The sequence below is a fragment of the Nerophis lumbriciformis genome, linkage group LG17 (assembly GCF_033978685.3).
Source record: "Nerophis lumbriciformis linkage group LG17, RoL_Nlum_v2.1, whole genome shotgun sequence".
Lineage (NCBI taxonomy): Eukaryota > Metazoa > Chordata > Actinopteri > Syngnathiformes > Syngnathidae > Nerophis > Nerophis lumbriciformis.
In genome coordinates, this window is record NC_084564.2 from 5,847,501 (window position 1) to 5,866,484 (window position 18,984).

The 18,984-nt window shown below is 40.9% G+C and overlaps 1 protein-coding gene across 8 annotated transcripts in view; it reads right to left on the reverse strand.

Annotated features, from left to right (window-relative positions):
- slc8a2b (solute carrier family 8 member 2b) overlaps nt 1–18,984 on the reverse strand; it is a 344,572-nt gene that overhangs the window by 82,924 nt on the left and 242,664 nt on the right. For 7 of the 8 annotated variants that reach the window (XM_061972302.1, XM_061972297.1, XM_061972298.1 and 4 more), the window contains one exon: nt 1,999–2,465. The exons of the other annotated variant lie outside the window; for it this stretch is intronic. In XM_061972302.1, the coding sequence (XP_061828286.1) occupies nt 1,999–2,465 (467 nt within the window). The remainder of the gene's footprint in view (nt 1–1,998; nt 2,466–18,984) is intronic. 8 annotated transcript variants of the gene reach the window in all.

An 18,984-nucleotide genomic window follows, 5' to 3' on the forward strand; every position in this document is an offset into this window, starting at 1 on the left:
CTAATGAAAACAAAAGACTTGCACGGGGGCAAAAAACTATGAACAATAAAAAAACACTAACTGTGGCAATAATAAACAAACTTACTTGGCATGGACATGAAGTGCGCAGACGTGGACAGAGTGTGACAGGGGGCATAAATGCGAGGATAGCAGGGTGAGAAAGGCTATGACTCCAGGACGAACAACAGAAAATGAAAAGCTTAAATAACACAGACATGATTAACAACAGGTGCGTGACTCAAAACAGGTGCGTGACATGACAGGTGAAACTAATGGGTAACTATGGTGACAAGACAAGGGAGTGAAAAAGCCAGAAACTAAACAAAACATGACTAAGACAAAACATGATTACACAGACATGACAACATCTATGCTTCTGCACACTCTCCACACCCTTATGACCCTTGCTGCTCTTTTTTCATGCCGGTTCCATGCCAAGTACGTTTTTGTTTATTAAGCCACAGTTAGTGTTTTTTGTTGTTCATAGTTTCTGCCTTTGTGCAAGTATTTGTTTTCATAGCCAAGTCGTTTCTCCGCCACTGTGCGCGCTTTTCGTTTGTACTTTTTTTTTGTAGTTATAGTGTTTAAATAAATCATGTATTCCCCTTCACGCCACGTATGGTCCAAATCTTTTGCACCACGGGAGAACAAACCAACCCCAGGACCCAGTCATGACAGATGTCACCAGCAAGACAAACTGAAAAACAATGAACTTAAATACTACAGACATGATTAACGAAAACAGGTGCGTGACTCAAAACGTGAAACAAGTGCGTGACGCTGAGATCATTATTCATGCGTTCGTTACGTCTCGTCTCGACTACTGTAACGTATTATTTTCGGGTCTCCCTATGTCTAGCATTAAAAAATTACAGTTGGTACAAAATGCGGCTGCTAGACTTTTGACAAGAACAAGAAAGTTTGATCATATTACGCCTATACTGGCTCACCTGCACTGGCTTCCTGTGCACTTAAGATGTGACTTTAAGGTTTTACCACTTACGTATAAAATACTACACGGTCTAGCTCCGTCCTATCTTGTCGATTGCATTGTACCATATGTCCCGGCAAGAAATCTGCGTTCAAAGAACTCCGGCTTACTAGTGATTCCCAGAGCCCAAAAAAAGGCTGCGGGCTATAGAGCGTTTTCTATTCGGGCTCCAGTACTATGGAATGCCCTCCCGGTAACAATTAGAGATGCTACCTCAGTAGAAGCATTTAAGTCCCATCTTAAAACTCATTTGTATACTCTAGCCTTTAAATAGCCCCCCTGTTAGACCAGTTGATCTGCCGTTTCTTTTCTTTTCTCCTCTGCTCCCCTTTTCCTTGAGGGGGGGGGCACAGGTCCGGTGGCCATGGATGAAGTGCTGGCTGTCCAGAGTCGGGACCCGGGGTGGACCGCTCGCCTGTGCATCGGCTGGGAACATCTCTGCGCTGCTGACCCGTCTCCGCTCGGGATGGTGTCCTGCTGGCCCCACTATGGACTGGACTCGTACTATTATGTTGGATCCACTATGGACTGGACTCTCACAATATTATGTCAGACCCACTCGACATCCATTGCTTTCGGTCTCCGCTAGAGGGGGGGGGTTACCCACATATGCGGTCCTCTCCAAGGTTTCTCATAGTCATTCACATCGACGTCCCACTGGGGTGAGTTTTTCCTTGCCCGTATGTGGGCTTTGTACCGAGGATGTCGTTGTGGCTTGTGCAGCCCTTTGAGACACTTGTGATTTAGGGCTATATAAATAAAGATTGATTGATTGATTGAGGTGACAGGTGAAAACTAATGGGTTGCTATGGTGACAAACAAGAGTGCACAATGAGTCCAAACGTGGAACAGGTGAAACTAATGGGTAATCATGGAAACCAGACAAGGGAGTGAAAAGCCAGAAACTAAAAAGTCCAATAACTAAACAAAACATGATTACACAGACACGACACTTCTATCATTTTGTTTTTCTGCACGTGGCCCTCAGAAAGAAAGTCGACCCTCACCTGTGATGTGATGACCTCAATGGACGCCATGAAGCGGTCTGCAATGATGGACACGCCCAGAAACATGTACATGAGCGACACAAAGTAGACCACGGCTCTGGCCACCTGGTTTCCAAGCCCCGGTTCACTGGGCTGCCAAACGGGCAGCAGGATGCCCGGCTTGCACACCGTCACGTCATCACATTTCCCGTGTCCGGGCACGCTGCTGTTCCCGTAAGTCCCGGAGGAGGGCAGCATGGAGGCGGAGACCACTCGATGGTCGAGGTCGCTGCCCGCCGCGCCACGCTGGGACTCTGACTGGCAGGGTGGCAGCAGGGAGAGGAAGAGGAGGGCGAGGGGGACGAGGAAGGAGGCCAGGCGAGACATAGTGGCGGGGAGGCGGGACAAAGACGGGAAGCAAAGGAAGTGGCGGTGTGGCTGAGGAGGAGGGAGACGGGGAGGGAGGCTGCGGGCCGTGACCAATTCACCTTTAAGACAGAAATAAAGAAGATGCTGCAGATTAAAATTCTTACATACTGGTATTTATTGACATTATACTTGTCGTACTATCTTATGCCATCAGGGTTTGAAATGCATTCCGTGGCATCACGGTAAAAGAAGCATACTGTGTTCATACTGGGACTGGACAGTATTTTGAAGGACGAGCTGCTGGAGAAGCTTTCTACTCCGCAAAGCGAAATTGTGATCAGTGAGAGAGTCACAATGGACAACTAGATCGGACAAATCCATTGGAATGTGTTTGCTCGCCCAACCAAAAGTGCAAACCCCGTTTCCATATGAGTTGGGAAATCGTGCTAGATGTAAATATAAACGGAGTACAATGATTTACAAATCATTTTCAACCCATATTCAGTTGAATATGCTACAAAGACAACATATTTGATGTTCAAACAGATAGACTTTTTTTTTTTTTTTTTGCAAATAATCATTAACTTTAGAATTTGATGCCAGCAACACGTGACAAAGAAGTTGGGAAAGGTTGCAATACATACTGATAAAGTTGAGGAATGCTCATCAAACACTTATTTGGAACATCCCACAGGTGAACAGGCAAATTGGGAACAGGTGGGTGCCATGATTGGGTATAAAAGTAGATTCCATGAAATGTTCAGTCATTCACAAACAAGGATGGGGCGAGGGTCACCACTTTGTCAACAAATGCGTGAGCAAACTGTTGAACAGTTTAAGAAAAACCTTTCTCAACCAACTATTGCAAGGAATTTAGGGATTTCACCATCTTCGACCCCTCAGGCTGTACTGCATCAACAAGCGACATCAGTGTGTAAAGGATATCATCACATTGGCTCAGGAACACTTCAGAAACCCACTGTCAGTAACTACAGTTGGTCGCTACATCTGTAAGTGCAAGTTATAACTCTCCTATGCAAGGTGAAAACCGTTTATCAACAACACCCAGAAATGCCGTCGGCTTCGCTGGGCCTGAGCTCATCTAAGATGGACTGATACAAAGTGGAAAAGTGTTCTGTGGTCTGACGAGTCCACATTTCAAATTGTTTTTGGAAACTGTGGACGTCGTGTCCTCCGGACCAAAGAAGAAAAGATCCATCCGGATTGTTATAGGCGCAAAGTTGAAAATCCAGCATCTGTGATGGTATGGGGGTGTATTAGTGCCCAAGACATGGGTAACTTACACATCTGTGAAGGTGCCATTAATGCTGAAAGGTACATACAGGTTTTGGAGCAACATATGTTGCCATCCAAGCAACGTTACCATGGACGCCCCTGCTTATTTCAGCAAGACAATGCCAAGTCACGTGTTACATCAACGTGGCTTCATAGTAAAAGAGTGTGGGTACTAGACTGGCCTGCCTGTAGTCCAGATCTGTCTCCCATTGAAAATGTGTGGCGCATTATGAAGCCTAAAATACAACAACTGAGACCCCCGGACTGTTGAACAACTTAAGCTGAACATCAAGCAAGAATGGGAAAGAATTCCACCTGAGAAGCTTTAAAAATGTGTCTCCTCAGTTCCCAAACGTTTACTGAGTGTTGTTAAAAGGAAAGGCCATGTAACACAGTGGTGAACATGCCCTTTCCCAACTACTTTAGCACGTGTTGCAGCCATGAAAATCTAAGTTAATTATTATTTGCCAAAAAAAAAAAAAAGTTTATGAGTTTGAACATCAAATATGTTGTCTTTGTAGTGCATTCAACTGAATATGGGTTGAAAAGGATTTGCAAATCATTGTATTCCGTTTATATTTACATCTAACACAATTTCCCAACTCATATGGAAACAAACAAGGTTTGTAAAACCTTACTTACAATTCGTCTCTAAGCCATGGCCTTGGCTGGGTCATGCTGTAAACATCCCAGCGAGACCAGTGCAGCGAAAGAGGCTCTGAAAAAAAATCGCCCCCACACCTTATCTTCAAAGATGCCAGGGATGTTGACTCTTGTCCCAAACGCAGAGCAGAGTGGCCTCTGGGCTTATAGACAAAACACGCACCCATGGACTACTATACACATACGTATACACACACACACCCACACCCCACGTCTTTGCCGCTTTACCCCCCACGGTATGATGGGCGTACGGTGCAGAGCCAAGGTGGCTGCAGCTTCAGACCAGATCCCCCCCACCCCCTCCAGCCCTATTGCAAGTCTTGAGTTTTGTGCCGTAACATATGTGCTTATTGTTGCTCGAGACGCTTGTCTTGGTCTCAAATTGAGCCCCCCGCGCCGCCCTTATGGCGATCCATCAGTTCCGTCTACTCTTCACAATGGGTTTGTACTGAAAATGACATTTCGCTGTACTTTTTAAGTGCAAGGTGTCATGTCTGTGTAATCATGTTTTGTTTTAAGTCATGTTTTGTTTAGTTATAGGACTCTTTAGTTTCTGTCTTTTCACTCCCTTGTCTTGTTTCCATGATTACCCCATTAGTTTCACCTGTTCCACGTTTGGACTCATTGTGCACTCTTGATTGTCACCATAGCAACCCATTAGTTTTCCCCTGTCACGTCACGCACCTGTTTCACGTTTTGAGTCACGCACCTGTTTTCGTTAATCATGTCTGTCGTATTTAAGTTCAGTGTTTTTCAGTTTGTCTTTCTGGTGACATCTCCATATTTATGCTTCTGCACACTCTCCACACCCTTATGATCCTTGCTGCTCTTTTTTCATGCCGGTTCCATGCCAAGTAAGTTTTTGTTTATTAAGCCACAGTTAGTGTTTTTTTGTTGTTCATAGTTTTTGCCTTTGTGCAAGTGTTTGGTTTCATAGTTTGTTCTCCGCCATTGTGCGCGCCTTTTGTTTACTTCCTTGTTTTGTATTTATAGTCTTTAAATAAAAAATGTATCTTAATTCCCGTCTCGCCCGAGCCAACTTTCCGTTGCATCCCGGAAAAGCATACACCCAAGACCAAGTCTTGACACAAGGACAACAAAGTTCCATGAAAAACTGTAACAAGCACCTCTGTCCAAAATGTCTCGCTAAGAAGGGTGCTCAAAGACTTTTGTCCATACAGTGTTGTCCCCCACCATTGGCAACATTAGAAGAATCCCGCGTGGTGTCCTGGCCTCACCTCAGCGTTAACAACACGCTGACTGAGGCCTTCTCTGAGACAGAGAACAATCAATAACACTGAAAATGCAAAACAAAAAGTCGCTGCTTTGTCTTCTGTCGAGGCGGCTGCTTTAGTAAACACCAAATGAAGAATTTACTGACGTCCATTAAGGACGAGGCACACAACTGCCATCCATTCTCTCGGTGGACACATACGCCATTTGAAGAGGCAATAAGTATTTGTCCAAACAAAAGACTCATGAGTCATCTCTGCAACTCATGCGGTGAGGCGGGGCCTCACCTGCCATCATGGAAAGAAAAAAAATGTAAAAAGAAATAAATATATATTAAATTGTTAAATGTATCCAGTGATTATTCTATACATTATTTTCCATTTAACTTCACCAGTTTTAGATTATTTTTATTCAAAATCGCTGAATTTTCACATTTGCCGTTCAAATACTGAGAAGAGACGGACGGTGCGGTGAACAGCAGCCAGTCGAGGCACGTCACTCAGTGCCTCAACATGGATTGCGGACTCGGCTAACTGCTGGCCTGCTGTGCGGTGAGACTGTATTGCTATATGAACTATATTATACATTTCCATAGTTTAGTTAGCTGAGGTATATAATGTACAGTGTATTTTGTCAACAACTGTATGTGTGTAACGTATTTCTTGTGCTGAGCGATCATAAAACGGCTGCAAAAGACGCACTGGCTGAGGCTCGCCTCCTGCACCCCCGCCGTAGAATTGTTATATCAACTAAAGCCCACACTTAAACTTTCCACGTGCAAGATTGAATCTATTTAAAAAAGTTATTTCATAAGAAGCCAAAAAGTGCAAAAACAATAATGTTGGTGTTGGAGGAGTTGTGAATGACTGCAGGGCCACAACATTAGGCCTAATTCACAACTCCTCCAACACGAACATTATTGTTTTTGCACTTTTAAAGTTAAAGTTAAAGTCCCAATGATTGTCACACACACACTAGGTGTGGTGAAATTTGTCCTCTGCATTTGACCCATCACCCTTGATCACCCCCTGGGAGGTGAGGGGAGCAGTGGGCAGCAGCGGTGCCGCGCCCGGGAATCATTTTTGGTGATTTAACCCCCAATTCCAACCCTTGATGCTGAGTGCCAAGCAGGGAGGTAATGGGTCCCATTTTTATAGTCTTTGGTATGACTCGGCCGGGGTTTGAACTCACAACCTACCGATCTCAGGGCGGACACTCTAACCACTAGGCCACTGAGTAGGCTTTTTGGCTTCTTATTAAATAACTTTTGTAACCTATTTTTATGGGCTTTCCTCTTTGTGATGTTAAGTTCCTGTTATGCGCTGTTATACAGTATATGCCTTGAGCTCTTATTTTGAAGGCGCTAAGAGCGGAATTTTGACACGTTGGAGTGGAGCGGAAGTTTTTGAAAGAAGGTAAATAAAGTGGTCCTCGTGTAAACTGGAGCCTCCGTGTTTGTTATTTTGTAGTTTCATACAGTATAGGCGACATTTATAAACCCTCGGCTACACTTTTTTAAATAGATTCAATCTTGCACGTGGAAAGTTGAAGTGAGGGCTTTAGTTGATATAACACTCCCGTCAGGGGGTTCATTAATCCAGCACAACAGCGGCACATTTATAAGTAAAGGTAAGACCATAATAACATTTTTCTTTTTCTGCAAAAAAGTGAGAATAATTGTACAATTTGATGTCTTAGCAGGTACCAAAAGCGTAAGGCTCAAGATTTAAGGCACTTTTAAAAGTGCCCGGGCCTTACATTGTCACACCGCAGTGAGGGATGTGTTGTATTGGGTTTTTTTTGTCTTGTGAATTTCATGTCTTAGTTTGAAAAGTAACTTTCAGGTCACTTGCCCTTCCTTATGTGTCATCAGTCTGACGTCATCCCAGATCCCGGATTGTTTCCACCTGTTCCCCATTGCCCCCATGTGTCTTATAAGCAGTGTTGGGTTAGTTACTAAAAAAACAGTAACTAGTTACTGTTACTAGTTACTTTATTTCAAAAGTAACTCCGTTACTAACTCAGTTACTTACAGAGGTGGGTAGTAACGCGCTACATTTACTCCGTTACATCTACTTGAGTAACTTTTGGGATAAATTGTACTTCTAAGAGTAGTTTTAATGCAACATACTTTTACTTTTACTTGAGTATATTTATAGAGAAGAAACGCTACTTTTACTCCGCTACTTTTGTCTACATTCAGCTCGCTACTCGCTACTAATTTTTATCGATCTGTTAATGCACGCTTTGTTTGTTTTGGTCTGTCAGACAGACCTTCATAGTGCCTGCGTTTCAACAAATACAGTCACTGGTGACGTTCACTCCGTTCCACCAATCAGATGCAGTCACTGGTGACGTTGGACCAATCAAACAGAGCCAGGCGGTCACATGACCTGACTTAAACAAGTTGAAAAACGTATTGGGGTGTTACCATTTAGTGGTCAATTGTACGGAATATGTACTGTACTGTGCAATCTACTAATACAAGTTCCAATCAATCAATCAAAAGTGTGAAGGAAAAAAGACCATTTTTTATTTCACCGTACACCCCGTCAAAAGCCTCAAGACAGTTCCTGTCTTCACAATAAAAGTGCCGCTCCATCGCGCCTGCGCTTTCAAAATAAGAGTCTCCGAAAGCCTGCGCAAACAAGCTAGCAAGCTACGGAGTTTGCCGCCAATGTATTTCTTGTAAAGTGTATAAAAACGAATATGGAAGCTGGACATATAAGATGCCAAAAACCAACCACTTTCATGTGGTATTAGACAGAAAGGAGGAACTTTTTTTCTCCTCCATTTGAAAACGTGGACGTTTGTCATCACTACTGTCTGATTCCAATCAATGCAAGTCATCAGAATCAGGTAATACACCAACTTATATTCTTGTCTTCATGAAAGAAAGGAATCTATATGTGTTAAACATGCATGTATATTCATTAAAACACTATTAACATGTAAACAAAAACGGCAAAAAAATAAATATAAATTATATACTGTATATATCAATGTATGTATATATATATATATATATGTGTGTGTGTGTATATATATGTATATATGTGTGTGTGTGTATATATATATATATATATATATATATATATATATGATATGTGTGTGTATGTTACTCATCAGTTACTCAGTACTTGAGTAGTTTTTTTACAACATACTTTTTACTTTTACTCAAGTAAATGTTTGGGTGACTACTCCTTACTTTTACTTGAGTAATAAATCTCTAAAGTAACAGTACTCTTACTTGAGTACAATTTCTGGCTACTCTACCCACCTCTGGTTACTTACACCAAAAAGTAATGCGTTACTGTGAAAAGTAACTATTTACTTACTTCTTTTTTTTTTTTAAAGCTCCCATTAATGCCCGTTTAGCCTTCATTTCAGTACTGTTATTGCACTGGAGAATAATACAATCTGTAGATCAGCACTAGGAATCTTCAAAATGGGGTCCCAGGGACCCCATCAAGTCATAAAAATGGGGTCGTACAGTACATTTTTGGGGTCCCACTTTTTTGTAAGCGTTTCGAAAAAAAAAAAAAGTTAAACGTATGCATTATCCTGTTATATCTCACATTCTATATTGTGTTTTGGAAAAAGGTTGTCATAAACGTTACTTAATTCATTAAATAAATAAAATAAAAAAAGAAAACAAATGTGTATACAAATGTAAATGTATTCAGTTATAAACATTCATTCACTTTCTTCTTTCCTTCATGGATCTAAACTTTACCGCTGCTGGTAGTTTTTTCTATGTTTTTATTTAATAAGTTGTAGGTGTATTTATTTCAGTATAAAAGTGTCAAAATTGTTTTGCTTCGGTCATGAAATGATGATAATGGTGTGCCAGGGCATACATACATTTTATATTTAACGCTTAAATCTCTGGAGTCTACATCAACTTCACATCTATTCCTCATTTCAAAATGTTTTAGTTTTTTTATGTTGTTTTTTTGTTTGTTTGTTTTACGCCCTTTTTTGTCAAACAAAACTGTGTTTTTAATGAATGGCAAACACACAAAATATGCAAAATGTTCCACCAAAAATATTTTTCAAAGTGGAATATTTGATGTGAAGTAATGGGAACCTTGGATAGGTCAATAATTCATAATAACATTGACTTTGTAACGCGTTAGTCCCAACACTGCTTATAAGCCCACGCCTCCCTTTGTTCTGTGCCAGAATGTCTCGTTGTCTCGTGCATCTCCAGCTTCATGCCCAAGCCTTGTCTCGTCTTGTTCTGAGTTATCCAGAGCCTGAATTTCCAAGTTGGTATTTTGAGTTTTCCTTTTCTCCTCTTAAGCAGAGTGCATTTTTGTTTGTAAAGTTTTCAAGTTGAAGTGGTGAGTTCCGTTTACTTTTACAGTCTCTTCTTTTCCTTTTTGGAGTGACCTTTTGTTAATTATTTTTCTAGACCCAAAACAGTGTAGAAGCTTTGTAGCCCATTGTTTTTTCCCTCCTTTTGGAGCGTCTTTTGTTGTTTAAATTTCATAGTTATATTCATCGCCAGTGTAGTTCGAGATTCATATTTTTGATTCCTCCTTTCGGAGTGATTTTTGGTTTTGTTCACTTTTTGTGAAACCTTTTCGCCCAGTTGTTAAAGTTTATAGTCGTTGTTTTATTGCCCTGACTCAAGAGGTGAAAAGTGAACATTTCAAAAATAAAAGCATGCCGGATTGTTCTCCACCTCTGCATCTGAGTTGTATTTTTGATCAAGTCCTGACATACATACTCGGTAGGGCTGCGAATCTTTGGGTGTCCCACGATTCGATTCAATATCGATTCTTGGGGTCACGATTCGATTCAAAATCGATTTTTTTCGATTCAACGCGATTCTCGATTCAAAAAACGATATTTTCCCGACTCAAAAGGATTCTCTATTCATTCAATACATAGGATTTCAGCAGGATCTACCCCAGTCTGCTGACATGCAAGCAGAGTAGTAGATTTTTGTAAAAAGCTTTTATAATTGTAAAGGACAATGTTTTATCAACTGATTGCAATAATGTAAATTTGTTTTAACTATTAAATGAACCAAAAATATGACTTATTTTATCTTTGTGAAAATATTGGACACAGTGTGTTGTCAAGCTTATGAGATGCGATGCAAGTGTAAGCCACTGTGACACTATTGTTCATTTATTTTAATTTTTATAAATGTGTAATGATAATGTCAATGAGGGATTTTTAATCACTGCTATGTTGAAATTGTAACTAATATTGATACTGTTGTTGATAATATTCATTTTTGTTTCACTACTTTTGGTTTGTTCTGTGTCGTGTTTGTGTCTCCTCTCAATTGCTCTGTTTATTGCAGTTCTGAGTGTTGCTGGGTCGGGTTTGGTTTTGGAATTGGATTGCATTGTTATGGTATTGCTGTGTATTGTTTTGTTGGATTGATTAATTAAAAAAATAAAAAAATAAAATAAAATAAAAAAATAAAAAAATAAATAAAAATCGATTTTTTAAAAATGAGAATCGATTCTGAATCGCACAACGATTTTTTTCCCACACCCCTAATATTCGGGCACCAAACGATTCGATTTGATTCAATTCAGAATCGATTCTCGATTTAAAATGAATACTTTTTTAACAACATTGAATGCCAGTTCTGTGATTAACTACATTCTTCCATAAAATAGGTCGGATCAATTTCTATATTACTTAAGAGAAAACTGTTTTTGTTTATTAAAATGCTTCCCAAACATTTAATAAAGTCAAATACAAATAAGGCAACAGTAGAAGTCTCCCACACTTATTTTCTAAAGTAAATCTGCACAGTACAATCTCAACATCAACAATATGATGATCGCCAGAACAGGACAGATTGGCAAAAAAAATTATAAAAAAAAGTTTTTTTTTTTTTTTTAATGGATTAAGAATCGTTACAAACAAGAATCGTGATTAATCTCAAAATAAAAAAAATTGACACCCCTATTACATACTTAAACCAGGGATCGGGAACCTTTTTGGCTGAGAGAGCCAAGAAAGCCAAATACTTTCAAATGTATTTCCGTGAGAGCCATATAATATTTTTTAACACTGAATACAACTAAATGTGTGCATCTTTAAGTAAGACCAACATTTTTAGAGTATAATAAGTCTCTTATTCTTTTCAAAAACATTGTTATTCTGAAGGTAACCAATTATAAATAAAATACTTCTTACCATTAATGCGACTTTTTGAACAGCTCCGGTAGAAAACGGATGGATGGATTAAAATGCATGAGAATGTTTTATATTTTTAACGTTATTTTTAACACTGTGATTACCAGCGGAATTATTCATTACTTATCGTGTTAAGCGATGTCAGCTAAGATTTATCTGAGAGCCAGATGCAGTCATCAAAAGAGCCATATCTGGCTCGGGAACCATAGGTTCCCTACACCTGCCTTAAACTCTACACACCCGGGGTATCTAAACTCTTAACGTTTTGTTATTGTTTTAAACAGGCCATGCAGACATGATAAGAATGAAGGGGGAAAAAAACCATAATAGGTGACAAAGCGTGATAGTGTTAATAATAATAATAATACAACTTTTTAAACCTATTGGGTTTTTTTTGTTTAAAAATCCATGGGCCAATAAAAAACAAGGTGTGGGCTGCAAATGGCCCCTGGGCCACATTTTGGACACCCACAATAGACTAGTGCATACCCTACCGATTTTCCCGGAATTTCAGTGCCCCTCCCGAGGCAACCATTCTCCCGAATTTCTCCCGATTTCCACCCGGACAACAATATTGGGGGCGTGCCTCAAAGACACTGTCTCTAGCGTCCTCTACAACCTGTCGTCACGTCCGCTTTTCCGCCATTCAAACAGCGTGCCGGCCCAGTCACATAATATATGCGGGTTTTACACACACATTAGTGACTGCAAGGCATACTTGATCAACAGCCATACAGGTCACGCTGAGGGTGGCCGTATAAACAACTTTAACACTAGAGATAAATGCCGATAAATGCTTTAAAATGTGATATCGGAAATGATCGGTATCGTTTTTTGTATTATCGGCAGAGGTGGGTAGTAACGCGCTACATTTACTCCGTTACATCTACTTGAGTAACTTTTGGGATAAATTGTACTTCTAAGAGTAGTTTTAATGCAACATACTTTTACTTTTACTTAAGTATATTTATAGAGAAGGAACGCTACTTTTACTGCGCTACTTTTATCTACATTCAGCTCGCTACTCGCTACTAATTTTTATCGATCTGTTAATGCACGCTTTGTTTGTTTTGGTCTGTCAGACAGACCTTCATAGTGCCTGCCTTACTGGTGACGTTTCATTTCGTTTCCACCAATCAGATGCAGTCACTGGTGACGTTGGACCAATCAAACAGAGCCAGGCGGTCACATGACCTGACTTAAACAAGTTGAAAAACTTATTGGGGTGTTACCATTTAGTGGTCAATTGTACGGAATATATACTGTACTGTGCAATCTACTAATAAAAGTTTCAATCAATCAATCAAAAGTGTGAAGGAAAAAAGACCCTTTTATATTTCAACCGTACATCCCGTCAAAAGCCTAAAGACTGACTGCACAGTTCCTGTCTTCACAATAAAAGTGCCGCTCCATCGCGCCTGCGCTTTCAAAACAAGAGTCTCCGAAAGCCAGCGCAAACAAGCTAGCAAGCTACGGAGTTTGCCGCCAATGTATTTCTTGTAAAGTGTATAAAAACGAATATGGAAGCTGGACAAATAAGAAGCCAAAAACCAACCACTTTCATGTGGTATTAGACAGAAAGGAGGAACTTTTTTTCTCCTCCATTTGAAAACGTGGACGCTATCAGCACTACTGTCTGATTACAATCAATGCAAGTCATCAGAATCAGGTAATACACCAACTTATATTCTTGTCTTCATGAAAGAAAGGAATCTATATGTGTTAAACATGCATGTATATTCATTAAAACACCTTTAACATGTAAACAAAAACGGCAAAATAAATACATATAAATTATATACTGTATATATATATATGTGTGTACATATATATATATATATATATAAATGTGTGTGTGTGTGTATATATATATATATATATATATATATATATATATATATATATAAATGTGTGTGTGTGTGTATATATATATATATATATATATATATATATATATATATATATATATATATATATGATATGTGTGTGTATGTTACTCATCAGTTACTCAGTACTTGAGTATTTTTTTCACAACATACTTTTTACTTTTACTCAAGTAAATATTTGGGTGACTACTCCTTACTTTTACTTGAGTAATAAATCTCTAAAGTAACAGTACTCTTACTTGAGTACAATTTCTGGCTACTCTACCCACCTCTGATTATCGGTATCGTTTTTTAATTTTTTTTTAATTAAATCAACATAAAAAACACAAGATACACTTACAATTAGTGCACCAACCCAAAAACCTCCCTCCCCCATTTACACTCATTCACACAAAAGGGTTGTTTCTTTCTGTTATTAATATTGTGGTTCCTACATTATATATCAATATATATCAATACAGTCTGCAAGGGATACAGTCCGTAAGCACACATGATTGTGCGTGCTGCTGGTCCACTAATAGTACTAACCTTTAACAGTTAATTTTACTCATTTTCATTAATTACTAGTTTCTATGTAACTGTTTCTATATTGTTTTACTTTCTCTTTTATTCAATAATTTTTTTTAAATTTATTTATCTTATTTTATTTTATTTAAAAAAAAAAAAGACCTTATCTTCACCATACCTGGTTGTCCAAATTAGGCATAATAATGTGTTAATTGCACGACTGTATATATCGGTATCGGTAATTAAAGAGTTGGACAATATCGGAACATCCGCACCGTAACACAACATTAACACAACAGAACAAATACCCAGAATCCCTTGCAGCACTAACTCTTCCGGGACGCTACAATATACACCCACGCTACCACCAAACCCCCCCCCACCCCCACATCTCCCAAATTCGGAGGTCTCAAGGTTGGCAAGTATGGACTAGTGGAGTAAATGCAAGTCATACATTCTCCTTCATGTTGCAACAGCTGAACAAGAGCAGAATGACAAGATAAAGTCTTAATGCGAGCGAGACACACTCTGAAATGTTTATGATGCAGGAGCAGTCTGTTGCTATGCCAACCGGGCAAGGCAGAAAACTGGGGAGGGGGGGGGGGTCGATCGATCAGGGGTGTTGAAGTTGATCTCCAGGAGGCAAAAAAAGAGAGAACCTTCATTCACCACCAGGAGGAGATTAAGCTGAGGGCCAAACTCACTCATGGCACACAGACACACACACGCATGCACATGTAAACACACACTTCCACACACACTTAAATACTCACTCTTATGTCGGGGTGTCCAAAATGCAGCACGTGGCCAATTTGCAACCCACAGTTAATTTTCTATTGGGCCGTGACACATCGAAAAATGTAATTAATTTAAAACAAATTTGTCACCTTTGACACACAACTGACACAACGTTTTGCCTTTAGGCACATAAAACGCTCTTCTTTAGATATTTTATTGTCTTGTTCGTTTTTTGGTTGCTTTCATTTTGTTACTGGCTTCTGCCTGTGTTTCCTCCTTTTCTATTACAGGTGCCAAACACAAGGCCCGGTGGACCACATCTGACCCGCCACATCATTATATGCTTGGAAATAATGTGCGTCAACAAAGTGCTTCAGATTTTCTGACTAAATCTATTTATTTTTGCCATTTTGACAGAAAAAAAAATACAAATATGCGTACTAGAGATGCGCGGATAGGCAATTATTTCATCCGCAACCGCATCAGAAAGTCGTCAACCATCCGCCATCCACCCGAACTAACATTTAATCAAAACCGCACCCGCCCGCACCCGCCCGTTGTTATATATCTAATATAGACGATGCAAGGCATTAGTGAGGTTATAAAGCTTTTGCCTATTAAAGAAAGGAGACTGATCCAATGCAGCACAGACATTCGCGTGCCACGCTGTCACGACCCAGACGCACACCAGTGCGCAATCATATGGGAGCCGCGCTGAGCGCACCTCCAAGCGCGTCTCGCTGCCGGCGACGGCCGGGTATGGGCCCGACGCTCCAGCGCCATCCATTTTCAGGGCTAGTTGATTCGGCAGGTGGGTTGTTACACACTCCTTAGCGGGTTCCAACTTCCATGGCCACCGTCCTGCTGTCTATATCAACCAGGGTGAGCCCCACCCCTTTCGTGAGCGCACTGCGCGCGGAGTGACCCCTGTTACGCGCCCCCGGCAACAGGGGTGGCGGGCAGGTAAGCTGCTTACCTGCTGCGCGTGACGCCGGCCGCGGCGAAGGCGGACGAGGCGGGGTGTCGGTGCGGTGGGCGCGGTGGTGACCCTGGACGTGCGTCGGGCCCTTCTCGCGGATCGCCTCAGCTACGGCTCCAGGTGGGGCCCTCTCGGGGGAAGGGGCCTCGGTCCCGGACCCCGGCGAGGCGTCCCTTCTCCGCTCCGTAAAAGTGTCCATCTCTTTTCTTTTTTTTTCTTCTGTTGTGGCATATGCAGCAGGTGCCTGCTCGTTTTTCGTATGTGGGTAACAACATTTAACTATGTATATATATTTCCGAATTGGTTTAACTGCCACCCGCCTGAATCTATTTAAAATCTAATTTTTTTTTATTTCAACCGCCCGACCCGACCCGACCCGACCCGACCCGACCCGCGGATAAAATCTAATTTTTTTTTAATTTCATCCGCCCGATCCGCGGATAATCCGCGGACTCCGCGGTTGTGCCCGCAAACCGCGCATCTCTAATGCGTACTTATCTAATTATGCAAAAACTATGATTATTCATTCCAAATTTAAATATTTAAATATCTACTTGACTATGCATCAAATTGTGCAGTACACTATAACAATAGATTATACGGTTAAAAAAACTGGCTGCTAAGTCGCCAGAATTTTACCCAAAAATAAAGTGATGCTGTAGAAAAAACACTGTACATTTTACGGTAAAATTCTGACAACAGAGGTGCACGTTTTTTTAAATGCAAATGAAGATTTATGAGTTGTTATTCTCAAATACACTAAGTTGAATTGAATTGAATTTATATAGCGCTTTTACATAGTGAAACCCAATATCTAAGTTACATTTAAACCAGTGTGGGTGGCACTGGGAGCAGGTGCGTAAAGTGTCTTAATCAAGGACACAACGGCAGTGACTAGGATGGCGGAAGCGGGGATCGAACCTGGAACCCTCAAGTTGCTGGCACGGCCACTCTACCAACCAAGCTATACAGTAAAAATTAAAAAAAATAAAAGAGCAAATTTTAAATTTCATTTTCGGGACCCCCAAAATAAATAAATTTTTCACTCAACCTGACGCTCTTGCAAAATGTGGGGACATTTTATGCATGTTACTGGCCTCAAAACGCCATAGAAACCGGCGGAATAATCCATCCATCCCTTTCAGGGTCGCGGGGAGTGCTGGAGCCTATCTCAGTAAAATCGGGCGGAAGGCGGTGTACACACTGGACAAGTCGCCACCTCATCGCAGGGCCAACACAGATAGACAGACAACATTCACACTCACATTCACACACTAGGGCCAATTTAGTGTTGCCAATCAACCTATCCCCAGGTGCATGTCTTTGGAGGTGGGAGGAAGCCGGAGTACCCGGAGGCAATAATGCAGTAGAAGCATTTAAGTCCCATCTTAAAACTCATTTGTATACTCTAGCCTTTAAATAGCCCCCCTGTTAGACCAGTTGATCTGCCGTTTCTTTTCTTTTCTCCTCTGCTCCCCTTTTCCTTGAGGGGGGGGGGGCACAGGTCCGGTGGCCATGGATGAAGTGCTGGCTGTCCAGAGTCGGGACCCGGGGTGGACCGCTCGCCTGTGCATCGGCTGGGAACATCTCTACGCTGCTGACCCGTCTCCGCTCGGGATGGTGTCCTGCTGGCCCCACTATGGACTGGACTCTTACTATTATGTTGGATCCACTATGGACTGGACTCTCACAATATTATGTCAGACCCACTCGACATCCATTGCTTTCGGTCTCCCCTAGAGGGGGGGGTTACCCACATATGCGGTCCTCTCCAAGGTTTCTCATAGTCATTCACATCGACGTCCCACTGGGGTGAGTTTTTCCTTGCCCGTATGTGGGCTTTGTACCGAGGATGTCGTTGTGGCTTGTGCAGCCCTTTGAGACACTTGTGATTTAGGGCTATATAAATAAAGATTGATTGATTGATTGAAGATACCTCCTGTTTTTTCTCCTATACTTTTCCGTGCATGTTTTTTTATCTTCTCCTGTTCCATTGAGTTTTTGTTAGTAGCCCAGACCATTGTTTGTTTAATAAAGACTGTGCTACCAGCTCCTGCTGTACTTCCCTCAGCATCTCGGTACGCGTTTACCTGAATGTGACATTTACTCCATCAAAAGTATCGCAATGGCCTCAGCATACTATGGTTTTTTTTCTGTATGCGACCCTCGGCAGAAAAAGTTCGGACATCCCTGCTCTTAAAGGGGACCTATAATGCTAAACTAACTTTTCTTGCCTATTGGTACCGGGTTTTGTGTACCGTATTTTTCGGACTATAAGTCGCAGTTTTTTTCATAGTTTGGCCGGGCTCCAGTGCGAATTATATATATTTTTTAATTTTTTTATTATGCATTTTCGGCAGATGCGACTTATACTCCGGTGCGACTTAATACTCCGAAAAATACGGTATTTGGGATGTGCATAAATCCTGAAAATCTGAAATCAAACCACGGAGTCATGGTTGTGATGTTTTCCCCAAGTGTGCACTGCAAAAACTGAAATCTAAGTAAGATTAAAGGGGAACATTATCACAATTTCAGAAGGGTTAAAACCATTAAAAATCAGTTCCCAGTGGCTTATTTTATTTTTCGAAGTTTTTTTCAAAATTTTACCCATCACGCAATATCCCTAAAAAAAGCTTCAAAGTGCCTGATTTTAACCATCGTTATATACACCCGTCCATTTTCCTGTGACGTCACATAGTGATGCCTGTGACGACCGGGGCGCATGGTGATGCGGGGTTTCGTTCTCCCAGGATGCAACGGACTTCGGACACAGCGTGAAGGTAAAAGAAATGATTTATTTACCGGAATAAATTATACTGGAACAAAGAAAAGGGTGCTCATAGCACATAAGGCAAAAACTAAAAGAGCTAGCATGGGAGCTAGAAGGTAAAAAAGGAGTTTAGCGTGGAAGCTAACAGGTACAGAGCCAGAACAAAAGTCGTCAACTGTTGCATGAAAACAAACTACGAAGCAAGAACGAATGACAGGGAGGACAGGCTTAAATAATAATGTCAGTGATGACAAACAGGTGCGTGTCGGGAACAAACGTGGCAGGTGAAAATAATAAGTAGCCATGGCAACAAACTCAGGTGTACAAAACAGGTACTCAAGGAGTCCAAAACTAACCAAAAACACAAGTATCTTGAAAACGTAAACAAAAAA